This window comes from Idiotropiscis lumnitzeri, chromosome 8 (assembly GCF_059441095.1).
Source record: "Idiotropiscis lumnitzeri isolate Australia: NSW breed Sydney's pygmy pipehorse chromosome 8, RoL_Ilum_1.0, whole genome shotgun sequence".
Classification (NCBI taxonomy): Eukaryota; Metazoa; Chordata; class Actinopteri; order Syngnathiformes; family Syngnathidae; genus Idiotropiscis; species Idiotropiscis lumnitzeri.
This window is the reverse complement of record NC_142398.1, coordinates 22,715,167-22,742,305: the sequence shown is the minus strand read 5'-3', so window position 1 is coordinate 22,742,305 and position 27,139 is coordinate 22,715,167. Positions and strand designations below refer to the sequence as shown.

The 27,139-nt window shown below is 45.0% G+C and overlaps 1 protein-coding gene across 8 annotated transcripts in view; it reads left to right on the top strand.

Annotated features, from left to right (window-relative positions):
- The window catches only part of LOC148332832 (teneurin-3-like), a 111,810-nt gene that overhangs the window by 17,191 nt on the left and 67,480 nt on the right, over positions 1-27,139 (top strand). For 7 of the 8 annotated variants that reach the window (XM_088303545.1, XM_088303540.1, XM_088303539.1 and 4 more), the window contains one exon: positions 1,344-1,631. In XM_088303545.1, the coding sequence (XP_088159671.1) occupies positions 1,344-1,631 (288 nt within the window). Of the gene's footprint in view, positions 1-1,343; positions 1,632-12,063; positions 12,598-27,139 lie in introns of those variants that run through there. The other variant, XM_088303544.1, reaches the window with a different exon arrangement.

Here is a 27,139-nt window from a genome sequence, read left to right as displayed (position 1 = left end):
TTTTTTTTTACCCGTTGAAAAAAAACAAAAACATATCGACACGGAAGGGTTACAGATTCCCAGCAGAACATCCGAAACGGATCTATGCTTTTATCTCCAGTAGACCACAACAAAGAGCTCAGAAGATTTTGCTCCAGTCCTGGAGACTTTACGATGAGTTGTAGAATAGAATTTTAGAGTCGCTAAATCACCGAATGCTTCGGGTCCTCGATTACCTGACAGAAATCCGGACTGAACACAAACCCAGAAGTGCTCTGAGGTCTGGCAAGTTTGTGCAGTTCCGAGTTCAAAGTAAACACGGTGACGCTGCATTTCGCTGTTATGCTGCACACAAATTGACGGAAGTGAAATCATAGCAGAGCGTAAATGCTTTGAAATCCATCTTGAAAACTTTGCTCTCCGCTCGCGTGAAGCACGTTGAGTTGCCTCGCGTAGGAAACGTGCGCTCGCCATCCAACCGCCTCGTCTCGTCATGAGCGCATGAGGACCTCCGCTGTGGTTTGTCCCGTTTGCTTGTTGCGCAAACTCCGCTTTCACCCGTTCCCAGTCAACAAGACACCGCCTTCCACTCCACACGCCGCCAATTCATCCGCCGGTGACTCATTCAAGAGCGCAGATGGCACCGCCACACTTTTGCCACATCCATCCATCCGTTTTCAAACGCTTACGTTTGCCATGTAAAAAAAATCAATCAACTTTTTTCGTTAACGATGCAGCGGTCGACGCTAGCGCACGAGCATGTTCGCCAGATTTGAGCTCAAAAGCGATATTTTGTTCAGAGAGGATGTGCTCATGATTTATTGCGAACATGCCACAGTATTTGACTTCGGCAAATATTTTTGAAGTACGACCGAGTTGAAATATTTAAGCGCGTTCCAAAAAAATTCTTTCAATGTGAGCCATTTGATTGAATTTCGCGTGTTTTCATGAATGCCTCTTTGCAACTACTTGAAAATGACTCGGCTTTTGTTATTAAACAGCTGTTGTCCAAAAATGACATCGGTCATAACGTATAATGTGAGGTGATCCTTACGAAAGTCGGAAATGCTTCATGCCTTCAATATCATATTCACAATCGTTTTTTTTTTTTTTAAATGATGTAACAGCAAAAGATGGAATTTGGCATATTGGGTGTACGTCACTTTGCTTTTTTATTCACCGACGCATGGTATCGATTTTCAAGCAAATGTAAAATCAACTTTATGGAGTATTTTCTGTTCTCAGAAATGTAAAAAAAAAAAAAAAATGATCTGAATGATTTTCCAAATTTAACAACTCTTTCACACTTGCATGCATCCGTTTTCTCTTCCGCCGGCCTTTGAAAATGCCGAACGGTTTTTCAGGTCATCATTTGAGTCTTCGTCAACTGGGCATCTGTGAGCCGCCGCCACGCCATGGCCTGGTCTTCTGCTCCGAGATGGCGCTCCCCCGCCGCGGTTTCTCGGTCGCAAGCGCGCAGGACCGAGAAGTGGATAGTCAAGCTGTGACGTCGCCGGATGGAGCCATGCGGCCGTGGGACCGCGGCGGTCTGGGCAAGTCATCTCGGAGGAGTTCCTGTTTGTCCAGCCGCTCCAACTCCGTGCTGACGCTTACCGATACCGAACATGAGAACAAGTCTGACAGTGACAACGGTAGGACAGGATTTGTTTATTGATTATTTTTTTTTTTTGTCTCGTACTCTTTTTACGGCTCGACCGTGGAATTCTTCCAGAAAGCGTTCTCTGACTTTGCACGGCGCACAAAAAGATCTCAGCAGGGGCGTCAAAATGTTTGTTTTTTTTTGTTTTTTTTTACCTCGACTCGCTTTGGTGTTCAACTGCCGTCTTCTTCTCTTGATCATCTCATCACTTTCAGGTGGCATCACTTCTGGGTATATCGTCCAAAAAATTGAAGAATTAAAATTTCAACAGTTGATTTTTTTTTTTTCTTTTTTTCAGAAAACATTTTTTATTTATTTTTTTTTACCTCAACTTCTAGTTTCTATTCTATTTTATATTTGTGTAAATTTCTTTTCACGTGTCCCAAAATCCGAGGCAGCACACCAATGCCGCGCTCACTTTCAGTGAATTTTTGTGGCTCACAAAACGGAGAATGTTGCGTTTCCTGCTCGGTTTCAAGATAGGCGCTCACGCGAACGCCCGTTCACTTTCTCTCACGGCGATTTTCCCCAACAGGTGTGCTTTTCATAATTAATATTTTTTTTTGCTTTTCGCAGTCACCTCAATGCATCCCCGTTCCCAAACAGCGCGTTTTCATTAAGATATACTAAGCCACTCCTGAGTGAGTTTTCATTAAGAGACGACGCGATAATTAACACCGAGCTAAAGCGCTGAGTCGCCGCATTTCCTATATTAAGTTTGATAGTGTTTTTATTAGATGACATTACGTTGCGTATGTCAGAGCTCGGGAGAATACGCTCGGTCTGTAAAAGTGAGTCGTCGTCAAGTTTTCCGTGGCTTAATTGACACTTAAATATGCAGCTGTTTGGCTTTGAGTGGGTGTTGCCGCCGCAGCTCATTCCATTACGCTTGCGCTCGCTAGCTCTCATTCCCGTGTTTGATGAAATGCCGACGCACGGGCTGAAAAGATGATTTTTCGGAGAGTGTTTGCCGCGTCACTCTCAGGGTGGCCAAATCTGCTGCAACGCTCAAAAGGAGCTGTGTTCTCTCAGGAAGACATTTTAAGCCTCCGTCGTTGTCACTCAGGGAAATGAAAGTTTGCACCGCGTCTCGGACAAGGGCGGCACTTTATATTTCATTTCATGATCAAGCAGCGTTTTTCTTTTTCATCTGTCCTTTGCAACGGTTGCATGAAGTGCATCGGCAATCATCAAGTAACGCGGCCACTCAAGAGTGAATTCAATGTTCGGGACGCCGCCCTCAAATGAATTCAACTTGCTCCCTTTTGCTGCTTTAATTAGTCAATAATAATCATTTGTTTGATCTCAATTGACATTTGAACCTCAATATCAGTAATCTGAGCTTGCTACATGTGCTCAGCAGCGTTAGCTTTCTAAAATGAGGTTCGTGAGGTGAGCCTTTTTTTTTTTTCCTCCCATGGCTCAATGGGTTTTTGTTTCCCTGGTGGCACGTGCGTATGACACGGTCGGGATTCATGGGGCTCAAATTATTCAAGAGTGCTTCAGGGACACTGAGACATCAGCGCAAAATCCAGAATTAGAATCAGTGCGACGCGCTTGATGCAGCGGTCCGTCTCTCCCGTCCTTAATACGAGACCTTGTCCAACAAAAAAAAGAAATTAATCAACTTTGAATCGAAATTTAAGTTGTAACCTTGCATAGACTAATTGAAAAACATTGCAATGAAATTTCATACGATGCAAGTTTTTTTTTCGAGGGGGGGGGGGGGGGGGGGGCGCGAACCTTTTGATATACCCTTGAAGCATCCGCGGCACCCAATCAATACATACTGGCCGTTTGCACAACTTGGCCGCGAGAATTGACTGGCAATTTATTCGCTTTGCCTTTCAGCAGTGGCAGGCCGTGCATTTCTTGAATCAATCCCCCTCATAACTCCATCATTTATGACTTCACGGCTGGACAAATAATATGCAGAAACACACTCAAGCGCCACTGAGCGAGTGTTCGCTTCTCTTGAATCGTCCGTCTTGAAAATCAAATCGACGCTTTTCTTCCTTCGGACGTTGCGGGTTAAAAAAGCAAGAACAGATTTTTCAAACGCTTGCCGGGAAAGAATGTCTGGCCTGGCTCTGCTCGTTCATAAGTGATGATGGAATCACCGGCCACGTTCGCACCTTCAACGTAAGGCCACCAACTTAATTTTTTTATTATTATCATAAATATGATTATGATCTCGATTATGTCAGGCCCGCCACTGCCACCCGGCAACGCGTGCTGTGCCGTGCCGTTTGCAAAGAGCATATTCACGCAGCAGTTGTGATTCTGCGATCGTGGCGGCTTCAGTGAGATGGCAACAATTGGGGGGAATGCATAACTTGACACTCGGGATGCGGCGTCTGTTACGTCTCTGATGGCGTGTTGACGTCTGGCAAATTCAACGTGCCACCACTGCATCAAAAGATGGAACGGCTTGAAAAAGCTCGCTGGCGGGGCAGTGCGGTAGAAAGAGGCCACTCCGGTACGTCATTGCGTAAAAAGTGAAAAGGACGCACAAAAGGAGAGGCAGATTGTCAAGAGGAGTGTAATTTGTCTTTTGGAACCAGATTACTGTCAGCAAACACTTAAGCTGCTTAACACGATGACATGAGCTGTTACGCAGACAAACGCCTGTTGGTGCGCACTGAGCGAGAAAGGATGAAAAAAAACTTGAGCATTATTGTCGCTAGAAAAGGCCTTTCTTTTTGCATCCAAGCTAATTGACACATAAACGATGATTCCAAGTCACACTCGGCGACAAATCCTAAAACTCACTGCATCCATTCTAATAAGTCTTTAAAAAGTTCCACAAACAAACGCATCGTATAAAGCAAAAGCAGTTTTGTGCCATCCTTCAATGCCATTTTCTTTTTTTGCAAGTCAGCCCTTTGCAATTGGAACCAAAAAGTTATTTTTTTTTTTTATTGTTCAAACCATTTGCAAATCTTTTATACATGCCTTGAGAAATGTTTTGTGAGAAATGAAATTCTGCACCTATTCGCATGTTTTGTCCATATTTATTCGCCCTCCGCATTCTTCGAGTGTCGTTGTGAACGGTGGAATTCATGAAAAAAAAAAAACTTTCGTCAAAAATGCTGCTTTGGTTCTTTCATAAGAAGTGACTTGTAGAAGTGCTTCTGCTTGTTCATTAGCACACACACACACACACACACCCACACACACACGCACCGCATGGTGCCATGCAGTCATATTCGAAAGCAATCCAGCGCTGACCACAGAAATCAATGACGAACACCCTCGAGGGATGAACTTTGTCGCCGCAAACGTCGAGACGACGCTTCACTCATGGCAAACCTTGTCGCATCCGTCTTTCGTCTTTATCCGACACAAACAGAGACAGAAACTTAGCGGCGGTAAAAGGCCGAACGGCAAATTCAAGTTGAAGTCCAACTTTCAAATTGTAAAGTTTAATTGCCGTCGCTATGCAGAGACATTCTCAAGATGCTCGACGGACTCGAGCAACAAATTCTCCCCTCGCCGTCCTTTACTTCCATCTTCTACTTGCCTCCTTCCATCAGGAAAGCCCTCTCATTTCTCAGAAGCCATTTGGCAAGAATCCATTAGCAGCACAAGTGCAGCGAGGGAACAAACAAGCGAGCAAGCGAGCAAGCTAGCTAGCTAGCTCCGCAAAGAGAAAAGCACCTTCAATTCCACAGCGGACCCACCAAGTCTTTCGCTTCGGAAACATCATTTGGCAAATTGGCCGCCGACAGAAATATTGACTCATTCGCCGCCATTGACGGGCACGGTCGTCTTTTCGCCGTTCACGATCGAGTTCCGATTCGGTTTCATGTCACGTGGTCGCGGCGATATTGTTGAAGCGACGAGCCAGAGCTGCCCTGGCGCGAACCCACACCGGAACATTTATTTCCACCTGTGACTCCTCCTCAATGAATTTTGGTATCCAATGCTCGCTTGCTCTCAACCTGGCATGGATGTGCGCGCAAACACATCATCGTTATCGTGCGGTGCCGTGTAATGGCCGGATCAATAGCGCTGCTGTTCTTACAGGATCATTTGGCCTCTGAAGCGAGCGCTCTGACAGCCACTACATCATTAGGACATTAGCACTACCCCATCTAACACACACGCACACGCACACACACACACACCCCCCCCCCCTCCTCTACTCCTTAGTAGTGATGGTCATGACAGTTCTTTTAAGTGAACTGAATCAATGGAATGAGTTCATCAAAAAGATTTGTTCAAGAAATGTGTCCCCCCCCCCCCCGCCACCTCCAAACTTGGACTGAGTGAGTCAAAAATAAATAAATGAGCGCTCACCCGGATGTTGCCGCGATTTATACTTTGAATTACGAGTGTAGCAATAATGTACGAACGAGAATCACGTTGACTCGCTGAATCATTTGCGAACACCAATAGCGTGGGAGTATGTTCCGTAAAATCCCGCCGCCGTCTTACTTTGGCTGCCGATTGGTCGTTCGCAAAGATCGACGACACGACCGCAACCGTAAAAGCTCCCTTGAGGCACAGAAGAGACGCCCACTCGATTGCATCTGAAGGCGAAAAGCGCGTGCTACTGATCTTGTGAAATCTGCCCGGCAACACCAGCTCGCTGAATTGTGATTGGATGAAAACTCTCGCCTAAAACTTCAACTCTGGGATAGAATATGACGTCAATGTGAAGAATAGGATCGTGTTTTCTTGATGTGATGATGACGTGAGGCCGGCACAGAAGCTCCTTCCTCATTCGTTGTATTTATTCTTTGTCTCGTCTACTCTCGAACATTTCCGCTGTCGACCGAGTTTCATGCGTTTCTTCTTGCGCTTCCTTTTTGTTGATCGTCATTATTTGTCGCAAAATTTCCGTTGCCCGAGCATGAGAATGAAGATTTTTCTTTTGCCGATCGAACTTTACGGCCGTTGCTTCTCGGGTGACTAATGACACTTAATCCGTCAGCATCAGCCTGAGGGACTTGTGCGGCAATTTCATTCATCAGCAATTACAGTTCTCTAAGGCTACATCATCCAACAGAGATCATGAAATACACAGCTTGTTGCTGTAAAGGGCCAATGTGTGTGCGTGCTCGCGTGGGTGAAGGCGGACTCGCGATTTGGCCGATGTTGAACTATTTGCTGTCGTCAAACTTTGAAGATTGTTTTATTCTTTGAAAAATTTCCATTTTTCTTCCTCTCTCTATTTTCCTTCCTCTCACGCACGCACGCACGCACGCACGCCGGTCTTCTCAAAAGTGTCGGAAAGCTAGTGATAATGCGGCTGACCTCAGCATATGGCGAATTTCGCATCTTTTTTTGCGATCTTGCTTGAATGCAAAGCCGCAAGTTCTCACGTTGCCTCGCCTGTCCTTGGCAGCCGCTTTTGGTGTCATGTTGCCTCCACGAAATGTGATTAGGACACACTAACAATGGCCGCCCGTGTGAGAATGAGACGAAAAAGAAGAAGACGTGAGCCCGCTTGGGTTTGAAGAAACTCTTGCCACCATAATAAGCCCAAAGTAGCGTCAGCGGATTTGAATCGTAAATCAGCAAGCGAATGATCTTGAAATAAAGCTCTGCCGTTAGCATCTCTCCCGTAGCGGCCTCATGCACGGATGCGACCATTTTTATGAATAAGACCGGAGGGTCGCAGCCGGAGGGCAGGGGACTGACCCTCAAAAAAGGGTCAAGTGCCCAACTCTGCTCATGTAAACCTTTCCGACTTCAAGTTCTTGTCGTGTGTTTGACGACGCAGGAGTGCGCTTGCTGCAAAGCAATTCCAAGTTGTCTCGTTGACATACTTTGATTGGCTTCGACGTTTAGTCGTGTGGTTAAATGCCGCCCGCGCAAAAATGACAGGTTATCATTTTCAGGCCCAGAAGGTGAGTAGGTGGATTTTGAATGACACCTCCACTGTGAGACGCGCACGCGCACGCACGTACGTGCACGCTCACGGGAATATGCACGGAGCGCCACGTCTACTTTCATCTCCATCGGTGCGATGAGTGGATGTAAGCTTTTGACTTAGCACGTCGTCTTAAAGGCGACGCGACAATATTAGTGACATTTTTTTTTTTTTTTTTTTACAAACAGAAAAAGAGGCAAGCAAGCGATTTTTTTTTCTTGTTGTTTCTGTGAAAAAAGTATTTCAAGAAATCTTCTTTGCCTTGTCTCCATCGCTCTGCGCCTTCTCCTCGTCTTGCAGCCTTCAGGTATTATCTCTTTCATATTACACACCGAAGCTTTTTGTAATCCTCTTAAACGTGTTCAGCCTCGACATTGGAACTCAACGCGGGCTTTGCCCCCACATGGGAGAGCATTCCACGACATAACGGACTATCTGGGAATATCAGTCTTCCACTTGGTCACCATGACCCCCCCCCCCCCCCCGGTTTAAAACTCCGACTTGTGTAAGTTGATGTCCAGTCAAACATTGTGTGTGTGTAAAAAAAAAAAAAAAAAAAGGCAATTACCGGCCCGATTCAATTCTGGTCGGTTGTCGTCGTGACGCTCATAAGCAGAGATGATCCTGCGAATATCGGGCGGGTCTTGAATTGAAATCCTGAATATGTTTTTATCGCCTCACTCTCATTATATGTGCGAGCATATGTGAGTTTGCATCGTTCTCGGTGGAATGCTGCCGCTGCGTTAAATATTCAAAGAAAATCAGCTCGGAACTTCACACCTGCGTAACGTTGACCACGATATACTCGCCACGTCGCAGATGAGTGTCAAATAAATGCGTGACAGGAATCCATTTGTCACTCAACATGCGTGACGCCCGAATATATTCCATCTTGTGCGAAGCCATCGCACGGCACGGCCTTTCCCAACACATTAAACTCCATTTTCGGAGCGCATAAAAACGGACGCTTTGTGATTTTTGCGCCTGATGGCAGGCTGGCAATTTGGCCCAACGCATGACGCCGTAACGCTGCGCCTGACAATTTGGCAGGCAGAAAGTAGAGCAGCTCAAAGTTGTGGCACAGGTGGCGTATTTGATGAGGTGCATGCAGACAGATTTGTGGCGTCGCTGACGTGTTTGGTGCAGGTTGTTGTGTTTCCTAAATAAATAAAGGATAACGGCGGCACGGCGGACGACTGGTTAGCACGATTGGCCTCACAGTTCAAAGGTCGCGGGTTCTTCGGCGTCCTTAAAGTGACAGCAACCTGAACAACGTCGGTGTGTTTGGGGCAGCTTTCACATTCCGGCGAATTTTGCTGACAATTTTTTTTTTCCTAACACATTGCTAAACGCGAAAAAGAACGATGGCGCCCCCTAAAGGTGACAACGTGGAATAGATTGTGTTTTATTTTTCTTGTCTTTGTTGATTGGTCATCATTGTAGTTACGGATAAAAACGTCTGATTTCCTGCGAAGAAAGTTGTGCGCGGCGTTCAAGAAAAATGACCAAAAGCAGGTTTTTCATCTGCAAGTCAAAAATCGTCATTGGACCCTCATTGCTTACCGTGGAGCACTCAGAATAAGAAAAAAAAATCCCCAGCATCCCGACACTTTTTGTGTTTGTGTGTGATCAAATGTCGCAGTTAAATTCCAGGTGGACAAAGTGGCAGGTGGTCGCCATTTATCCTAAAATGTTTCGTCCACTCCCATTTGATGTTTGTTATTAGAGTGGGCTGCACTGAGGTTGATAGGGTACACGCGCACACGCACACCCCCGCACACACGCGCGCACACACCCACACACACACTTTTTAATTTTTTTTTTTTTTTTTACACACAGAGTTGTAGGGAGCATCGGTCACAACGATTACTGTTATTTTGTAGTCTAGCCAGGTGGTGGAAATGTTCAAATTCACAGCGGATAGTGTGCACTTGCGCACACACACACATTTGCACTCGGTGTGTGTGTGTGTTTACGATGAATTATCTCAGCATCAACTCCAGCCTCCACGCGCTGAAAGAGGGATTTCAAAACCAGAAAGGTCTTTTTAATTTCCGATGCTCTTCTTGTGAATTTTCGCCTCATTGCTTTTCGCTCAATTCATCCGTTGGCTTGTTTAAGCAGCCTCCGTTTTCCTCTCTCGTCTTTTTGTTTCCACCTCTCTCGTTTTCTTCACACTCCTCTTTCATTTCCACCTCTCCGTTGCTTTCTGTCTCAGAGGTTGTGAACTCGCCCAGTAGGGGTCCCATACGTGGACAATTAAAGAGCTTAGGATTCTCTCTCTCGCTCTCTCGCTCTTTTTTTTTCCTCTCACTTGCTCTCACACGCAAACACAGACGCGCATATACACACGTACACACACTCGGTGGGGGGGGTCAAACATGAGATGTTTAACTGGCAGGAATAGCTCAACATGAAACGCAGTCGTGCAAAAGCTCCCCTCTCCCCATCGATCATGCACACACCCTGTGAAGGTCTCTATTATGTGAGTTAGTCGGGGGGGGGGGGGCGAATACAATGGTGTAAGAAAAGCCTCACCGCTGGAATGATTGTGATGGAGATGAAAAAAAGAAGACCGAGGCCATCCAGTGAGTCCAAAACAAATCTCCCAAGTGCTCTCACACATTCAGGGAGCACAGATTGGAAAATACCAAAACGACTTTCTCATCGCCGTCGACATTTCGTGTGGGAAAATATGCCTTCCTCTTTCTCCTTGAAAAATGGTGGGACTCGAGATGAGCAAAAATTTGTTGTCTTGTTTTTTTTTGGGGGGGGGGGGGGGCAAGAACCATTTTGCCACTCATTCATTGTGTTAAAATATATTTGAAAGCTGTTATCTATATTTGAAAACAACTAATCTGCATTTTAAAATGTAGAGAACAAATTTGAACATTTATTAAACAATAAATCATCCACGTGGTGATGAAGGTTTTTTCCAATTGTTACATTTGGAATTACGCTTTGAAAATCTTCCAACCGCAACAGTGAATTCTTTATTCATACATTTCATATTTTTTGGGATTGTTATTTTTTTCCCCGACACAGTTTACAGTGGCCCAGGTGACGCATTCATTTTTAAATCACCCTCTGCAGACCCGGCCGGCTAGAGAAGGAAATTACAAGGGGGGGACATTAAATCTTTTGTGGGGGTGGGGGGTCTACACTTCTTCAACCTAAATTTGATTCACTGAATTAGCGATGGAGCCGCCCGCCATCTCTGTAAACACGCGTGCGCCAGGTGCTGTGAATCAAATCGGCGACCACGTTAAATAAGTCACAGAAATGGAAATAGACGCGGCGGCGCAACAAATACACAAAATATCAAGTATTAGTGTACTCGCTGTGGTTCCGAGTCGTGCACGATCACCGCAGCGCCAAACACCGCCGCAGTCGTCTCGACTGCACAATAACGCGCAATTACTCTAAATGCGGTGCGCTTCACGTGAGAGGAAAATATGATGACGCAACTCTACGGTACTCTTCATATGGAAACACCAAATACAAGAATTCAAATTCATATCTGGATCCTTTCTAACGGATTGGTTGAATTGAATCACGACAGAGGTTGGCCTCTGCAAACAGCTTCCAAATCCAGGGTGGGCGCGGGCCCTCCAATGCCCGCCCATGACGCCGGGACGGCCCCTCACACCCGCTCGCAACCCCCGAACGCATTGCCTGTTTGTGTCGTTTCGGAATCAGCCGCTCAAAATTACAATTTGACCAGGACCATTCTTGTTCTAAAGATGATGACGTTCAAATTACAACAAATCATAAAAGCAACTGGCCATTTTCTTTTTGGTGATGTTTGCAGAGATTTGATTTGTTTCTCCGCAGATTAGAATTGCAGTTTATTTTAATGGAAGAGGTTATTTAATTTCCTGGTAATTAATTGTGAGGATTTTATGTTCAATTATTCCAGGAAAGAGATTTTGGTTTATAGGCCAAGTCTCAGTCTTTTTCATTAGGTTTTAAGTAACTGCCATATTGATTTTCACAAATATGGGAAGAGTCAAAAATATCAAGAAAAGGGAGAGTTTCATGTAAAATGATATCCTAAATGTTCAGTCGGCCTAATCGGGGCGGGTAGTAAGATTTATTTTCTTGGGGCCCAAAATCCCTGACAGCGCCCCTGCCCTTCACTCGCACAAAACACAAAATGTGGGGTGCATGCGCCACCAGGGAGACGCTTGTGCAGTATACTTGCAACGCGCGGGAAGCATACGTGCACAGTTGAGGTTATCACTCACCCCCAAAAAATGCAAATGCAGAAAGAAACTCACAAAGCGCGCGTACGCATGTGGTGCGAGCGTTTGTTTTTTGAGAGAGAGAAAGTAAAAAAAAAAAAAGGGAGGGAGGTGAGCAGGAGGAGGAGAAGATTCTTCACCAACCTCTTGCCTGTAAATGCAAAAAGCAGATTCCGACTCGGTCGTCCAGCAGCCAATCGCTGCACTGCTTCGGTTTCTTTCTGTCCTCGAGGCTCCACCCGCTGCCGACTTGGACGTGCAGGAGAGCTCCACAATTTACCAAGGCAACAAGGGAGCGAGCGAGGCAGCGCAGCGGGCGCACACACACACCACACACACACACCACTCACACACTCACACGCACGCACACGCGCACATCCAAACACACGCACACACACAGCTGTACTGGGAGAAGCAGCCGAGAAGACACACACACACGCACCCCGCCTGCAAGAAGAGCACTCCGATTGGTTTGCGCGCGTGTGTGTGTGTGTGTGTGTGTGTGTGCACATTGAAAAAAGAAGAATTTGCCCCGAAGAGAGGAACGACATCCATTCAAACCTTTTCCGTTTTCTCCTGCGATTTTTCAATCACCATCTCTGGCAGGGAAGTGTGAGGAGAGAGACCTGGCTCGAGCGGAAGACAGAAACGAGGAGAAACCTTTTCGGCGGAAAAGACAAACGGGGGCAAAAAGACTAAAGGGAGGGAAGTGTGTGTTTGTGTCTCGCAAAAGCGGGACGACGCGTGGTCATGAGTTGCTGAAAGGATCCGATGCGTTTTGGGAAGCTCGAACCCTCGCAAGCAGCCCAAACTGGAGTATTCACACCGACAAGGTAAAGCGATTTCTTCATTCGGTGCATTGGAGCGGCGTGCGTGTGCGTGTGCGCGCGTGTCTGTCGACCCCCCCCCCCCTCATTGCCCGGGGGCCGGTCTCTCTCGTAAATTGCCTCTTGTTGTGTCACAAAATTTAAAACTCACTAACAAAGCAACACGTTTGGTGGTTTTAGTGCGTATGCGCGCGCGCGTGCCCGTCTTTTAAAACAGTAGCTGACTAGCCGCTCACGTCCTAATTTGGTCATTTGGTGGCCTGAAAAAAAAAAAAAGGATTTTTCCCGTCCCAGAAAAGCTTTTGTGGATTTCATCTTCGGCAAAATCGTAAACCATATCCTATTTATTTTTCTTTCCTTTTTCTATTTCTACATTCCTCCTTTTTTTTGACTTTCACCCCCTTGGCAATTTATTTGTGGCTGTGATGCTTTTCGAAACTAAACCGAGAGGAGGCTGACACAAGCAACAAGTTTTCGAGTTGACAAATTAGTCAAAAGAAGGCCTGAGTTGCCCCCAATCGTCAAAATGAAAAATAGATTGATTTGAATTTCATATTCACTAAAGGCCAAATGAAGATGGCATGCACTGAATCACAGACGAGACTTTTAAAATGAACGCAAGCTTCCAAGGTCTGCTTTTGATTTTGTGCTCATTTCACGTGAGCAGCCGTGGAAATGGAGATGGGCAATATTAACCAAATAGGGGGGGCCGGAGGGGGCCGGGGGGGGGGTGTTGTCATTCAGGACAAATTGCTTCCAGCCATACTTGATGTCAAAGTGACCAAGATGCATTTCAGCTCCCATGCACGTGGTTTCCGTTTGCATTTTCGAGCTGGTGTAGCGCACACACCTCCAAAATGACAGCAAGAGAGCGAACAGTGTGAGATGTTTGAGATACTTGTTGGCTTCGCTGCAATCGAGACCATAGCTAGAAATGAGGCGTGATTTTTCAATCCGAATTAAACGCGATTTCAGTCGTCCAGTCACACGTCACGATGTGGCGCTAAATTACGTGGAAGCTCAACGATCACGTCAACCAACGCCAAAGCTGAATTGTATGTTGTGAGGTCGCGTCACCACTGATGAGTCAACTATGCTAGGTGCGAATTCCGATTTCATTCTTGCTCTTCTGTTTTTCAGCCATTATTAAATAGTGACTTTATTATTAGTCAGATGGAGTAATCCATTAAATCTGCACGTAATTCTTTGTAGGGTTCAAAGCTGCAGGCCGATATTTTCCCGAGGGCCAAATTGTCATTTCGATAGTACACCTCATGAAACGATACCACGGCAGAAATGGAAAATATCCGTAGAAGCAGTGGAATGAAAAGTGACGGAACAACTTCAAAAAAAGTCCGACCTATTGTTTGGACAGTTCTTTGGCAACTTTACGGTTCTTTGTCAGAAAAACAAATCTTTCAATGTTTTTTTGCAGACAGTCAACTGCGTCTAGAAATGCTGATTTTTTTTTAAATAATTTGATTCACACAAGACTTTTTGCACTGTCATATGTGTGTGTGTGTGTGTGTGTATATATTAGTGCTGTCAGGCGATTCCATTTTTTAACGACTTAATCGCAAACAAATGAATTGCGATGAATCCCATTTTTCAACTACTATTTTTTGATGAAGCTTGTGGCAGATTTACTTGAATAATATCTTGTAAGCAATGTAACATCGCCAACTATTAAGAACATTTGAATTCAAAGACCGCTCCAATCGCTTTCTTTGGTTCTTGAATACGACGTCAACCGAGACGTCTCGACGGCCATTTTTCCTCCAGACGTTTCTCAAAAGTGCTCACAAGCGAACTCCGACACTCCGTCGATGTTGTTTTGCAAGGCCGAGTGCTAACTTGAGCCGGTGTTTTCCTTTTCAGCTGATGTGCTAACGATGGACAGCTAGCATGCGACAGTATTTGACTTTGGCATTGCAAGTTGTGCAAATGAGATTTGATGTCAATAAAATGGAGTTAACTGAGTTGAAATGATTTTATTGTGTGAATTTCAAAAAAAAAATTGATCTTGAGTTTACGCTTTAATTTATATTTGTGTATGTCATATAATATACACGCACACTCGTGTTCCGCCACGTTGGACGTGTTTGCGGCGCTGGCCGGTGTGGTTTTCGGACCAGGCTTGCGGACGGGCTTCGCCGCGTCTTTGGGCTTGCCCTGCCTGTCGGCCATGTGGACCAAATAATTCCTCATGACGCTTCTCGGTGAGCAGTGGCGGGGCCGCGGGAGATTTTGCAGCCATCTTTCTCCTCCCTCCCACTTCAGGCGTTCGCCGCTTCGTAAGAGAGCTGTCATTTGTTTTTGTTTTTCATTCTAAAAACAAAGAAAATCCTGGCACTGAACCACTTTTGACGTCGGGATGTGACGGTTCTGGTTTTGGTCCTCGTACCGCATATTGAGAAGCGTTTGTATTCTACATTCCGCGTTTCCATTTGTCTTTCTATCCCAACTAAAACGACTTGACTTTTTGACGCTTGCTTTGGTCGTTGTGTGGAAAGTTTCGAAGCGAGCCGAGGTTTGAGGCGAATCGTTCAGCAAATCTGCCTCCAGTGCTTCTTTGTGATTTGAAAGGCGCGCTGATGTATGCGGCGAGGCTAAGGGTGGACCGCGTTGTGCTGATGATACACACGCCGGGCGAGCGAGCGAAAGGGAAGACGGGCTTTTCTGTTTGCTTAATGACTTCCAGACGCCGATTTGCATTCCATTGCCGTTTGTGTGGTGGATGTCAGCGTCTCCTTCTCCCCCTCCACCCCCAACACTTGCCTTTTCAATGAGAAACATACATTTTGAGACAAAAAAAAAAAAGTGTACATGAATAAGAAAGTCCAGGGGAGGAAGTAGGTGATGGATTCAAGGAATGAACGCGTCACGGTGAGAGGAAACATGCTTTTAAGAGCAAACGAGACGAGAGGAAGGCAGAGATGGCGCTTGCCGCTGATTAAGATTCCGAGGAGCCGATTAAGAATGCTAAGATGTCATTGGAACAATAAATATATCCTATTTCTTTCAAATTGAAGAGCGGGAAGCCACGTTTGTCACATCTCTCGTTGCTCAAATCAAAGTTGTTGCTTGTCGGCTGCGTGCGGTTTTAGTGGGAGGGGAAAAAAAAAAAAAAAGGATTGATTTGTAAATGTGTTTCTCAATTGTACAAAAAACGACTGACAACACCTCGTCACCCTGTCAACAAAAAATCTGCCGCATGTGACTAATTATGTTTTACAAGATAAATTGCAAATGTCCGTCAAGTTGATTTATATTTAGCCCCTTTTTTTTTTTTTTTTTGGGTGCTGTCTGGAATGTTTTAGTGGATTCCGCCATTCGGACCAACCACTGGGAGAGACAAAAGAGCCGGTGGAGCAGAGAAAGCAGCTGCATTCCACTGCCAGATACAATTAGAAATCAACAATGTTGAAAAAGTAGTTAAGTTATTTGTTGCATTTTTATTGAAGTGGTGAAAGTCGCACGCGCTTCGCTTGCACACTCCAAATGTTTTGGGAGCAGAATTAAGATCCGGTCGTCACGGCGCGATGGAAGAAGCGACATAAAAGGGCAAAAAATGATCAGAGGATTTCAAGACGACGTGCTTGACGGCTTCGTACTTTCGACTCGCCTTTCTTTGTCATAAAAGCGCAACGGTGGATTTTAGCCGTCATTATTGGGAGCAATTGAGCGTCTTTCTTTTTGTTGACGGTGTTAAATGTAATTTAGCTCCGGTGGAAACCAGTGATCAATGTCAAAAAGAGAAGCAAGATTGATTTTTTATGAGGTGGAATGCGAAATGTCACTTTTGTCCAATTTGCCACGAAGCTCAACCGCTGTTTCGTCTCATTTGATCGAATCTATTTGCATTGCAGCTCATGTGGATTTTCACATTTGGAAGCGAGACCACAACGTGGCGGGAACGCCGACCCGTTCCTTTTTTTTTTCTCTCCTCTGCGGGCATGTGCAGATTATACGAGATGTATTTGCAGATTAAGGGGACGGGTTGCGTGAAAGGACAATGTGGCCAGTCAAGCATTATATGACCCGCTGGATCCCACCAGCGCCACGTGCACGCTCACATGCACGTGCGCTGTTGCACGGCAGCGCACGCGTTGGCTGCGGGAACACGCGGATTCATCGACGCACGAAACCACGTGCACTTTGGTGAACGCCGTTTTGTTCCTTAGGCCGCTTTGAAGCGCTCGAAATCGTTCGTCAGCGCCGGTTGGAATATTCCGTCCGAGTCATTTCTGGAAAGAATCGGCAAGATGTGCAGAAACTTCACCACGCTGTTGTATCAATTTATCATTCCTGCATTTTTTTTTCTTATCGCTTGCTCTTCAGGCTTTGTCTTGACCCATCCCCCAATACACACACACACACACATGCGCACGCACGTGCACGCGCGCACACACAATTTCCAGACACCTAATCTCATACTTTCGCCGGCCTTGTTGCTAGGAGATGAGTGTGTTTGTGTGGAGCCCCTAACGGCTAAATGTACAGTGTATTAGCACTCGTAAGTATTTGTTTTTCTAACCTTGAGAAAGATAAAAAAGTAGAAAGGCAAAGGTGGAGGCCTGCGCGGAAATGTGTGCTTGGCTGATTTCTTGAATGAATTCAGATGCTTCTTGCCGTTTCGAACACGCAAGGATTTACGCAAATTCTGCAGAAGCGTTGTTCCAATTCATGATAGTTAAAGGGGACGTTAACCCCCTGCCCCCCTCCCCCAAATAAATAAAAAAAAAAAGATTCCATTTGCCTTCAGTAGCCGAAACACGGCATTCCGATTATCACCTTTAGCGGAATATGACTTAAGCGTTTTTCGCCATCTCATGGGGCGGCCATTTTGTCACGACTGTCGCCTGAAAATGACATCGCGGCTGCTCAGGGTTTCGCTAACAACCAATCACAGCTCACCCGTTTTCGAAAGCTGAGCCGTGATCGGTCGTTGGTTGCCCACTCAGCAACTGCCATGTCATTTGCAGAGGATAGCGAGTGTCAAAATGGCCGTCCCAAAACGGCCGCATTTTGCATTTTGCTGCTTAACTCCACGAGTGCCACGAGTACAACATATTCCTGCTCACCAAAAGATTTTATTATTCATCCTCATGGCTGTGCACCGTCGAGCGCACGTGCTGACCGTTGCTTCGTTTGCGCATCAACTTTCTTCTCTAAAGCAGCGCAGCACATGCGCATCCGTGCCAAAGCTCTTGAGGCGGAAGTGCAGCGCTCTCTTTTTCTCATCACTAATTCAAAAGGCAGAACCACTTGTTCACGACCAATCCAAATGTGCTCCAAACCTTTCGATATTTTTGCAAAGTGGACAATACGTTCCGTCTGTGCGGCCTTCATTGAATATTTTGTCCGACTGTTGAATACGACGATAAAGAGTTTGCGGACAAAACGGCAAACGGGAGCCATTTAATGTGGTGGTCGTCAGCAACAGCAATGGCGTGATCTCATCTTCCTCGCGGAATGTCGGAAGACATTTGAAATGATGCACACAACTGCTGCGAAATTTTGCAAAGCCTTTTGCGCTCTTTGCTTATTGCGTGTCCTGTTTGGCTTGAAAATGAAAAATGATGTAAAAAAAATTCTAGATCACATCCATACTAAAAAAAAAAAATGTGCGTACACGGTGGTTAGAATTTGAATTTCGTTTTTCCGAGTATTCATTGTTGTGTTTGCATTTCGTTAACTTTGGGAGTCGATGTTGATGACATTTGATTCATTCCGCCGAGAGAAAGGCAGAAGAGTTTCGATTTTTCCATAGTTTGCTCATTTAAATCTATTCTAGTAACGACGTAACGACGAGCGACGTGCCAGAAAAGCTTTGCGGACCCGTCACCGTGCAAGTCAAATATTTCTGAATCACTCCATCGATCGTTGAATCTGTTCATCATCTCGGGGATGTTGTGTTCCTTTCGAAGAAAATTCCAAATTTTTTTTTTTTCTCACGCAAGACGTTACATCTTGTTGGTGTCGATTTATCTTATTTTTTTTTTATTTCTCTTTGGCTGTGGTTTGGACACTTGGAATGAGGTCCTTCCTTTTTCACACACGTCTGTTATTGGCTTTTTAATTCTTCCTACCCAAGAAAAGATCTTTATAAAAATAGTCACATTAAAAAGAATTATACAGAGGAGGATGTGAAGATTCGGAGAAGTTGACAAAGGAGAGAAAAAAAAAAGGAGGGAGAGAGGCTGAGAGATGAGATGTTTGCTGACAAAGTGGATCTTATCAGAGAGCCAGTCCAGATGCTTCGCAAACGCACCGACTTGCCATTCTTCCTATTACATCAGCGGCTTGAGAGAACGTTTCGCAAAACGGCACAGGACAGAATCGACAAGCCTGCTTAAAAAAAAAAAAGGATTTCAATCAAACAACAACAAAATAACATCGTTATATGTAATTCTCACAAGTACATGATTGTGTTTCAAATCCAACAATTTGCAACATGACCGAGTAACCTTCACGCCACATGTACAGGACACGCATGTTTCACCCCGCTCAAGCGCTTTTCGTCTTATCTCGCTGTTGTGGGAAATCAAGACGGACGAGGTGACGGGAAAATGAACCACAAAGGGGGGGGGGGCAGAAAATGGACGGCGGGACAAAAAGAAGCTCTTTTAAAGACATTCAGGCACACACACTTAACCCCGTGTCCTCTTTGTGGTAAATCATCTCCCACCCAACCCCCGCAAACCCGCTCCCCTGCCCCCCACCCCTTGGCGCTCCCCTAGAAGCTCCGCCCGCCCTTGTGCCCCTCCTCACTTGAGTGCTGGTGTCAGGGGTCAAAGCCAGGTCACCATCCCAACAGCTTCAGGAAGCAAGTGTTTGGATTTGCTTCATGGATGTTTGTGCGTTGGGTTTTGTGCTGGTGCTTGGCGAAAACACAAACGTGCACCCCAGACAGGCAGCACACCTCAAAAACAGCTGCATTTCCATCCTTCTATTTTCAAATTCAATGTTGCATAAGATTGCGGCACAGTTCGGAGGTTGTGGGTTCAATTTTCCGACCGCGGCCTTCCGGTGTGGAGTTTGCATGTTCTCCCCGTGCCTGCGTAGCTTTTCTCCGGGTACTCCGCTTTCCTCCCACATTCCAAAAACATTTTGAGCTATTTTGAGAGCAGGTTAGGGGGGGGGGTACTCATGAGGTCCTTGAGGGCATGTTCCACCAGGACAATCTTGGTGACCCCTGGCACAGGTTAAAAAAAAAAAAGGTATTTTTTTAAAATCGAGAATAAATCATTTTTTGTCCAAATAAATGCTTTTGGATAATTTCCCGCAGCACACCTGATAAACTTTCACAACGCACTGTTTTGCTCCGGCACGCTGGTTGGGAATCATTCCGTTGATGACTGTAATTATTCAGACATTTGTTGATTAATGCCAACCTTTGTTTTGATGTTTGCGATGCTGGCTTGCAGCCAGCAAACAAATATGAGGATTAAAAAAAAAAAAACTTGGCTTGGTTTGTGGACAAATTTGGCTTCATTCTATCATCATTCATTTTCAGTTTTTTTTCCATCATGTAAAAAAAAAAAAAAAAAAATCCCAAATAGCTCAAGGCCTTTTTTTTATGTGTATCCCGTCAGGAAGAAGTCAAGCCAACCGCAGCAACAATTGTTCATTAAGACGCCGTCAACAAGAAAGCAAATCATATACGAGCGTCAATGCCTTGTTACACTTTTTATTTTCAAGTTTTTCCCAGCAGCGTAACGGCTCACTTGCAGCGATCAACAACCACTGCTGCTCATTTGAGAATTATTTGACTCCGGATTGCGTATTTAGGGAATATTTTCATCACGTACGACATGACAGTGTGCTATATTTTCACCTTCGCGAAGCATGTTGTTTTTATTTTTCGCGGCTTTTCCATTCATTTCAAAGGGGAACGATGGCGTGAGAAAAGCGTGTTTGGAATTGCGAGTGTGGTCAAGGAACAAATTCAAGTTGCACCTCCAGGCACCGCTGAACGCATTGTGTGGAAATATGACATATTTATTTTCTCGAAAACTAACAATCGGGACTTCCTGTAAAACCACCAAATAGATTTTTATTGTCTTCCACCAAATCCCTTTAATACCCTGCAGCTTAGTTGGAACACAATTTACTGTAAAAAAAAAAAAAAAATGACATGAAATGATGAGACGACATGTAAAATATCGAACAGCTCGTGAAAATAGGTGTCGTTTCGTTTCGAATGGTCAAATGTGGTCCAACTTACTCCACAACAACTCTCGCCAGAAACTTTTAAATTTGTCACAATTGACCCAAAATAGTTGTTGAGTGCATTTCCTTTGATTGCAAATCGAACAAAGATTGACAAAAGCGTCTCCATCGATGTGTGCGGAGCAGCAAAACGGCACAATTGTGTTGGACTCCTGTCCGCCGGCGGCATCGGCATCAGCGCACGAGCTTCCCAGGGAACTTTGAATACGTTTTGAGGAATATCTCCAGCGGCGGCGCCGAAAAGGAGAAGGATTCTAGCGGCCCATGATTGACGGGGTCCCAAAAGGGCACCGAATAAAATGATAATCCTGACAAAATAAGATTTCTTATCATGTTCAATCTGCCCGTGCTGTTCGTTTGTGTGGAAGAGTGACACTTTTTATTTTGTTGAGCTATGAGCTAGTTCATTTTTGGAATCCTGAAATGCGTTCCAAAATTTCAATTAGGAGCCATGAATTGAAGAAGTTCCTTTTAAAATTTGTGAGCCGAACTGAAGTCGAACGTGAACTTTTCCCAATGCTGCCGTCCCGAAGCGTCCTTTCGTGATCTGAGGTGGTCTTTTTATAGACGGTCGTTTCCAGAATATAAGTCGCCCGTCTTTTCCTCGGTCCTGCGGCTTATACTCTGGAGGGACCCATTCGTGAACATAAAATGTCATTCCACAAACGGCCACGAGGTGGCACTCTAGTCTTATCCACTGATATCTCCTCCCCGAATGAATACAAAGATGCAAGTGGTGACATTTGCAGCTGAAAACTCTTTGCAAGCAGCAGAGAGAAAATTTGGGAGTGAATGAGAAACTTCTTCGGGACTGGCGACAAGCGGCGGCTGCTTTTATTGCGATCATAAAAGAAAGAAACAAACACAAAAAAAAAAGCAATCAGGCCATCGCGAGTGATGCGACCTTTTTTCTGATTTACACCGAGGTCATCGCTGTGGAAACGGATTAGTGACCTAAATCACAATCTCCCGCTCAGGTATGCGCCCGAGACAATTCTGCTCGTCTGCACATTTTGGATGCTCGTTGCTTGCGGCTGTGAGTGCATTTGCGAACGTATTATTGTTCCACAAAAAATCATAAATAAACGGCTCGTAGAGTGGCGCGGTGGCTTGGAGGTGAACATCCTGAGGTGGAGATTCCGGGCTGGGTTGCTTCCACGTGCTTTGCCAAATTGTCCAAAATGCCTTTGGAGAAACGAACATTCACTTCTCAGGCAACCTTGTGTAGCAAATCCAATCGATTTGGCAAATTGAAATCGATACCCTTGTGGAAAAGTTTGTTCGAAAAGCCGATTGGAATGAAGGGTTTTACATTCATGAACATATTTTGGTAGTTTTGTTTTTTCTTTACTTGTTTTCCACCTTTTCAAGCAATTTGAGCCATGCATTTAAAAAAAAAAATTCTTTTAAAACATCCGGACGTTTGGTGTCAAGCAAAGCAATGGCAGTGTTTGCATTTTAATTTCCGAGTTGTGAGCCATTTGTTGGCTGTGGAGCAAATGTTGGGTAAGGTGCAATGAGGAGCAACATTTCAAATGCATTAATCGCGTCTAATCGGCAAAAACACACACCGCGATCGAGATGATTTGGACGGAAAGGGCGGTCGTTGCGGTCATGGCCTCAGGGTGTTTCGCTTCTTACGTCTTCCGTGCAATTGGACTTGACAGCGGAGGAATTAGTTGGTAACAAATGGAAACAATAGAGATGTCTTTTTGCGTTATGGCCTGCGCATGTATCTCTATTGAGCTGCGGGCAAGAATGTATCTGCTGGGAATGGCTCGCGGTCGTTCACGCAAGTCCATTGCATTGTTTTAATGGTCTTACAGCATTTTCTGGTGACATTAAAAAAAAAAAAAATTTAAAAAAAAGCCCACGGGAGTCCCTCAACAATCAAAGTACAGTTTGGCTACTTGAAAATAATTTGTCCGTGACTTGAAGCCATGGCGGTTGCTTTCGCCTCACATTTGCCTTCCACTCTTGGTCAATTCAGATGATTATTATTTTTATGATTTATTTTATTTGTTATTTTTTTGCCCAACCCTGCGCCAGCACGGCGACGGCCGGATGCCGCCTCCACATCACATCAATTTAAGTGGAGAAAGTTGCAAATTGAGAAATGAGATGTGGCCCATGTTTCGTCTGCGTGTGTCTCGCTTCACATCAGGCGTATTTTTTTTTTCTTACTTAAATGACGACTTAAAAAAACAAATCTTAATTTGGCTTCATCCCGTCAACTGTGAATGTCGCCGGATTGTCTCTAATTGGTGTGTTGACTCAAACCCTTACTCACCAAATGTATTTTTAATTTTCCTATCGACGGATGAATACAATCATGACCTTCTTTTTATTTTGTATGAAATAAACCTGCGTAAAATAAATGTTCCTCTTCACTTTGTGGGTGATCGTAGAGAGAGCACGGAGAGCATCGCACGTGGACGTGCCCTCGTCAATATTGGACGCGATAAGAACGCCAGACTGAATGACAAGCGTCACGTGTCCGAGGCGGCGGGATAATTGTAAGTTCGTGAAATATGGATGCTAATTGCAAACGGTGATCTATATCAGACCATCTGCTCCGCTCGCTTGCACACCCGCGGATGCCGGCGCTTGTCTCGTTGCCGTTTTTCCTCCCTCTTTGTATCCCAGCCTCACACACACACACACACACACACACCGTTACACATCTGCACCAGAGCGAGCCAATGTGCAAGCACCGATCCTTACATTGGAAAGGCTGAAGTAGGGGTGGGTTCAAAAAACAAAAAAAACAAAACGATTGTCAGATGCATTGCGATGTCCCCATCAAAGCTTTCGGTAAATTGTTTAAGTCACGTTGAAGTCACTTGCTAATTGTTTATGCAGACTAATGCTTAGCCCATAAAGATGAATTTTTTTTTTTTTTTTTTTGTAGCGGATGGAGGCCATCTTTTTACGGCAAGCGGCGAGGTGACGAGAAGCAAATTTCTTGTTGAGATTTGATTGAGCTCAATGCAAACAAAAAGGATTCTATTGGACCAAATTAAGATTTTTTTCCATTTTTTTTCATGTAGAAATACATAGTTCTATAATTTCATTCTTTTTTTTTTAAATTTATTTATTTATTTTTTTGCTGCCAATATAATTAAATAAAATGTCAGTCTGAAGTTGAAAGCAAAGCGTTTTAGTTCAGAGTGGCCATGCAGGCTTCTCTTACGGTGGAAGTCAACCCAAAAGAATTTGTCTCAATTATATATTCCATGTTTCTAAACACGGCATCCTGACAAATATTGAGAATTGCACCAAAATCCACCCGTTTTTAGCCATCTTAGGGGGCGGCCATTTTCTCACTTCGGTCGACTGAAAATGACATCCCAGTTGCTCGCGGCTCACCTGTCTTTGAAACCGAACGACATGATTGGTCGTTCGCTGAGCCTCGAGCAACTTTGAGGTCATTTCTAATCGACAGCAAGCGGCAAAAACGGCCGCATTTTACTGCTGAACGCATATTCCATAAACGCAATTTAAATCCAAATGCCGCGTTTCCGCTGGTGGCGCTGCGTCGCTTATATGCCTGCGAAGATTAACTTCCCCTCTCAACACGCTCATCCGAATAACTTGAAATGTTTTGGGGGCTTTTTCCCGCTTTGTCAATGTTTCCATCGCTCATTTAATCGTGCCAGCTGCACACTGTAACATTTTGTATTCAACTCTCGCGGGTAACGGTATGACAAGAAAGGTAGACATTGTCCACGGGCACACATGGAGCTCTTGTCAGGTCAGCACATGAGACGCACGCACACACACTGTAGAGTGCGAGGGACGCAACTTGGAGGTCACTGTCAGCCCTCTGGCAAAAGTTGAGCAGTCACTCAGAATACAATGAGCAAGTATCTTCGAGAGAGAGCGAAAGAGAGAGAGGGCGTGCTTGTGTGTGCGCGCGCACACTGGCGTGTCTGACCTGGTTTATCAACGTGACAGTATTTTCAGTCGACGTTTCTATGACAGGAATTGTTACTTGCAGGTTGCACAAGCAAGTAGAGAAGCCTGAGAACTGCATTGAGTGCAATCGTGTTTCCTCTCAAGGCCACAAATTCCTTTTGGGCACACTCACACCGTATCAGCTCGCTTTTCATTGTCTTTTGGGAAGAATCACATTGAAGTACCCAGAAGAGCCTGCCTCACGGTTGTGCTATCAACAAATCCACCGGCGACCGTTGGAAAATCTCAAATATATTTCTGCCTTTTTAACTCACGATGGACGAAGGAGGGAAAAGTGTGGATTTGATTGCAGCAGCGGCGGGCCGTCAAGTCCTTCTCTGCTGACCTAACAAAATCAAGAAATCATCATCCTATTCTTCTCATTGATGGCATATTCTATCCTAGTGTTGTATTTTTAGTGCACGTTTTGATCCAATCGGAATTTTGCTAGCTCGTGTTGCCGGGCAGATTTCACAATACCAGTTGCACGCGCTTTTCGTCGGAGGCCTTCAGAAACAATCGTGCGGGTTTGATACGGTTGATAGACAGTTGCGATAGCCAATCAGATCACGAGTTGATGACAGGAAAGCCTTCTTGCTGGCCTTACGTTGAAAGTGACGAACGCGTCTTGTGACTGGATACTCCCTCGTGGGGCGGAAATCAACGCACCAGAAAGTCATCACTGGCGCCCGTTCGAATATCTAAAATATCTTCTTCTTTTTTCTAAGGAGGGAAAAGTGTGGATGTAATTGCAGATACATTTTCAAGACGGACCTTTTGATAGAAGCTAGGTCGTCCAGCGCTCGCTCAGTACTGTGCAAGTGTGTGTCACTCTATTATTTGTCCAAGCGTGGTGTCATAAATGACGCTATTATGAGGGGGGTTGATTCAAGTCGCACGAAGTAGGACTTCACTGAAGGCCGAACGGGGGAAATGCTCGCTAGTAATCCGGAGCGTGTGAAGACCTTTTGGCGAGGCAGGTGCTCAAATTGGAAAAGGGGGAACGTGGAACTTTTAGAGATATTTTAGTAACGATATGAAGATCGCGTGTGCACAAAATGCAAATGTGAAGATATTCAATGCAAATTTGTAGCTTCCTACCGAACAACCGAGGAAGCGAATCGTGAGCTCCTTTCCGAGAAATGGTCAGGCAGACGTAAAAAAAGACGTTTTCAAAAACTGTTCATTGCGGGCAGGACGTTGTTGCGTTGTTGAAGACTGTCGCAAGAGTTAATTTGCGACGGCAAACGGAGTTTAGAAGTCGTGTCAAGTCAGCCGTGAGGCCTCGGCACGGGAACAACTCAATCTTAAAAAAAAAAAAAAAAAAACGCGCGCCTCGGCATTGATGTCCTTTTAAGCTTTCTCTTCGAGTTGGCCTTCTCGTTGCTTTGGCTTTGTGGAAATAATCCGAAGAGCACATGAAATCGCAACCAGCTCACAGCCGAACTTTATTTTGTGTTCATTTCTCGATCATTTGGAGTTTGTGTGAGGCCATGATTTTAGCGTGTGTCTCTTCACCACTCCGCTTGTTACCGTTATTACGCCCGCGGGACACTTTGGCTTTACGCTAGCTTATAGCGCAGCAGAACAAAAGGCCAACATGATCTCACTGACTCATAAAAGAAAAGGAGAGATAATAAAGAAGACCTAATGAAGCAGACGGCAGACTCCAAATTTTGGTCAGCTTGAATTTCTTTCCAAGTTCTTCCAAACGATTGCGATGTTGGTGTTGGGCGGGAGGTGCAAAAAAAAACAACAAAAAAACTGGCATGGCTTGAAAGAAAGGCCGAATGGTGGCTGGTGTTGGTCACAGTTGGAATGCCGTCCGTCATTCAGCCCAAATGAGTTGGAGACGGAGAGCACATGACGGCTGTAGGAATGATGGATGCGCCGGCTCAAGTGGGCCGCATCAACGTGTTATTCAGAGAGATTGAAAAAGTCACGCAGCAAAAAAACGAAATAGTCGGGCTTGATGTCTCATTTTGGGCTTTTTCAATGCTTTGACAAATATGAGAGTTTGCAGACGTCTTATTTCGGGGAACCGTTTGCCCGTCTTTCAGCAAAAAAAGCAAAAACCTGTGACCTGTTGTTGCGTTTCAGGGCGAGTTAAATAAAAAAATAAATAAATAAATAAGACAGAGAGGTAGGGAGCCATTTGAGCCAAAACCACAAACAAACTCGTCTCATCTGTTGGCTCTTTTCAATTGGCTGCTGCTTGATGACATCACTCGTGTGCGACACACTAGAAGAGGACTGCTCAATTTTTTTTTTTCTTTTTCCGGCTGCCGGCTGTGTCGCGATATCCAAATAAAATACTTTCAAATCAACCGCCAAGGCTCGTGCGTGAAATGAATCA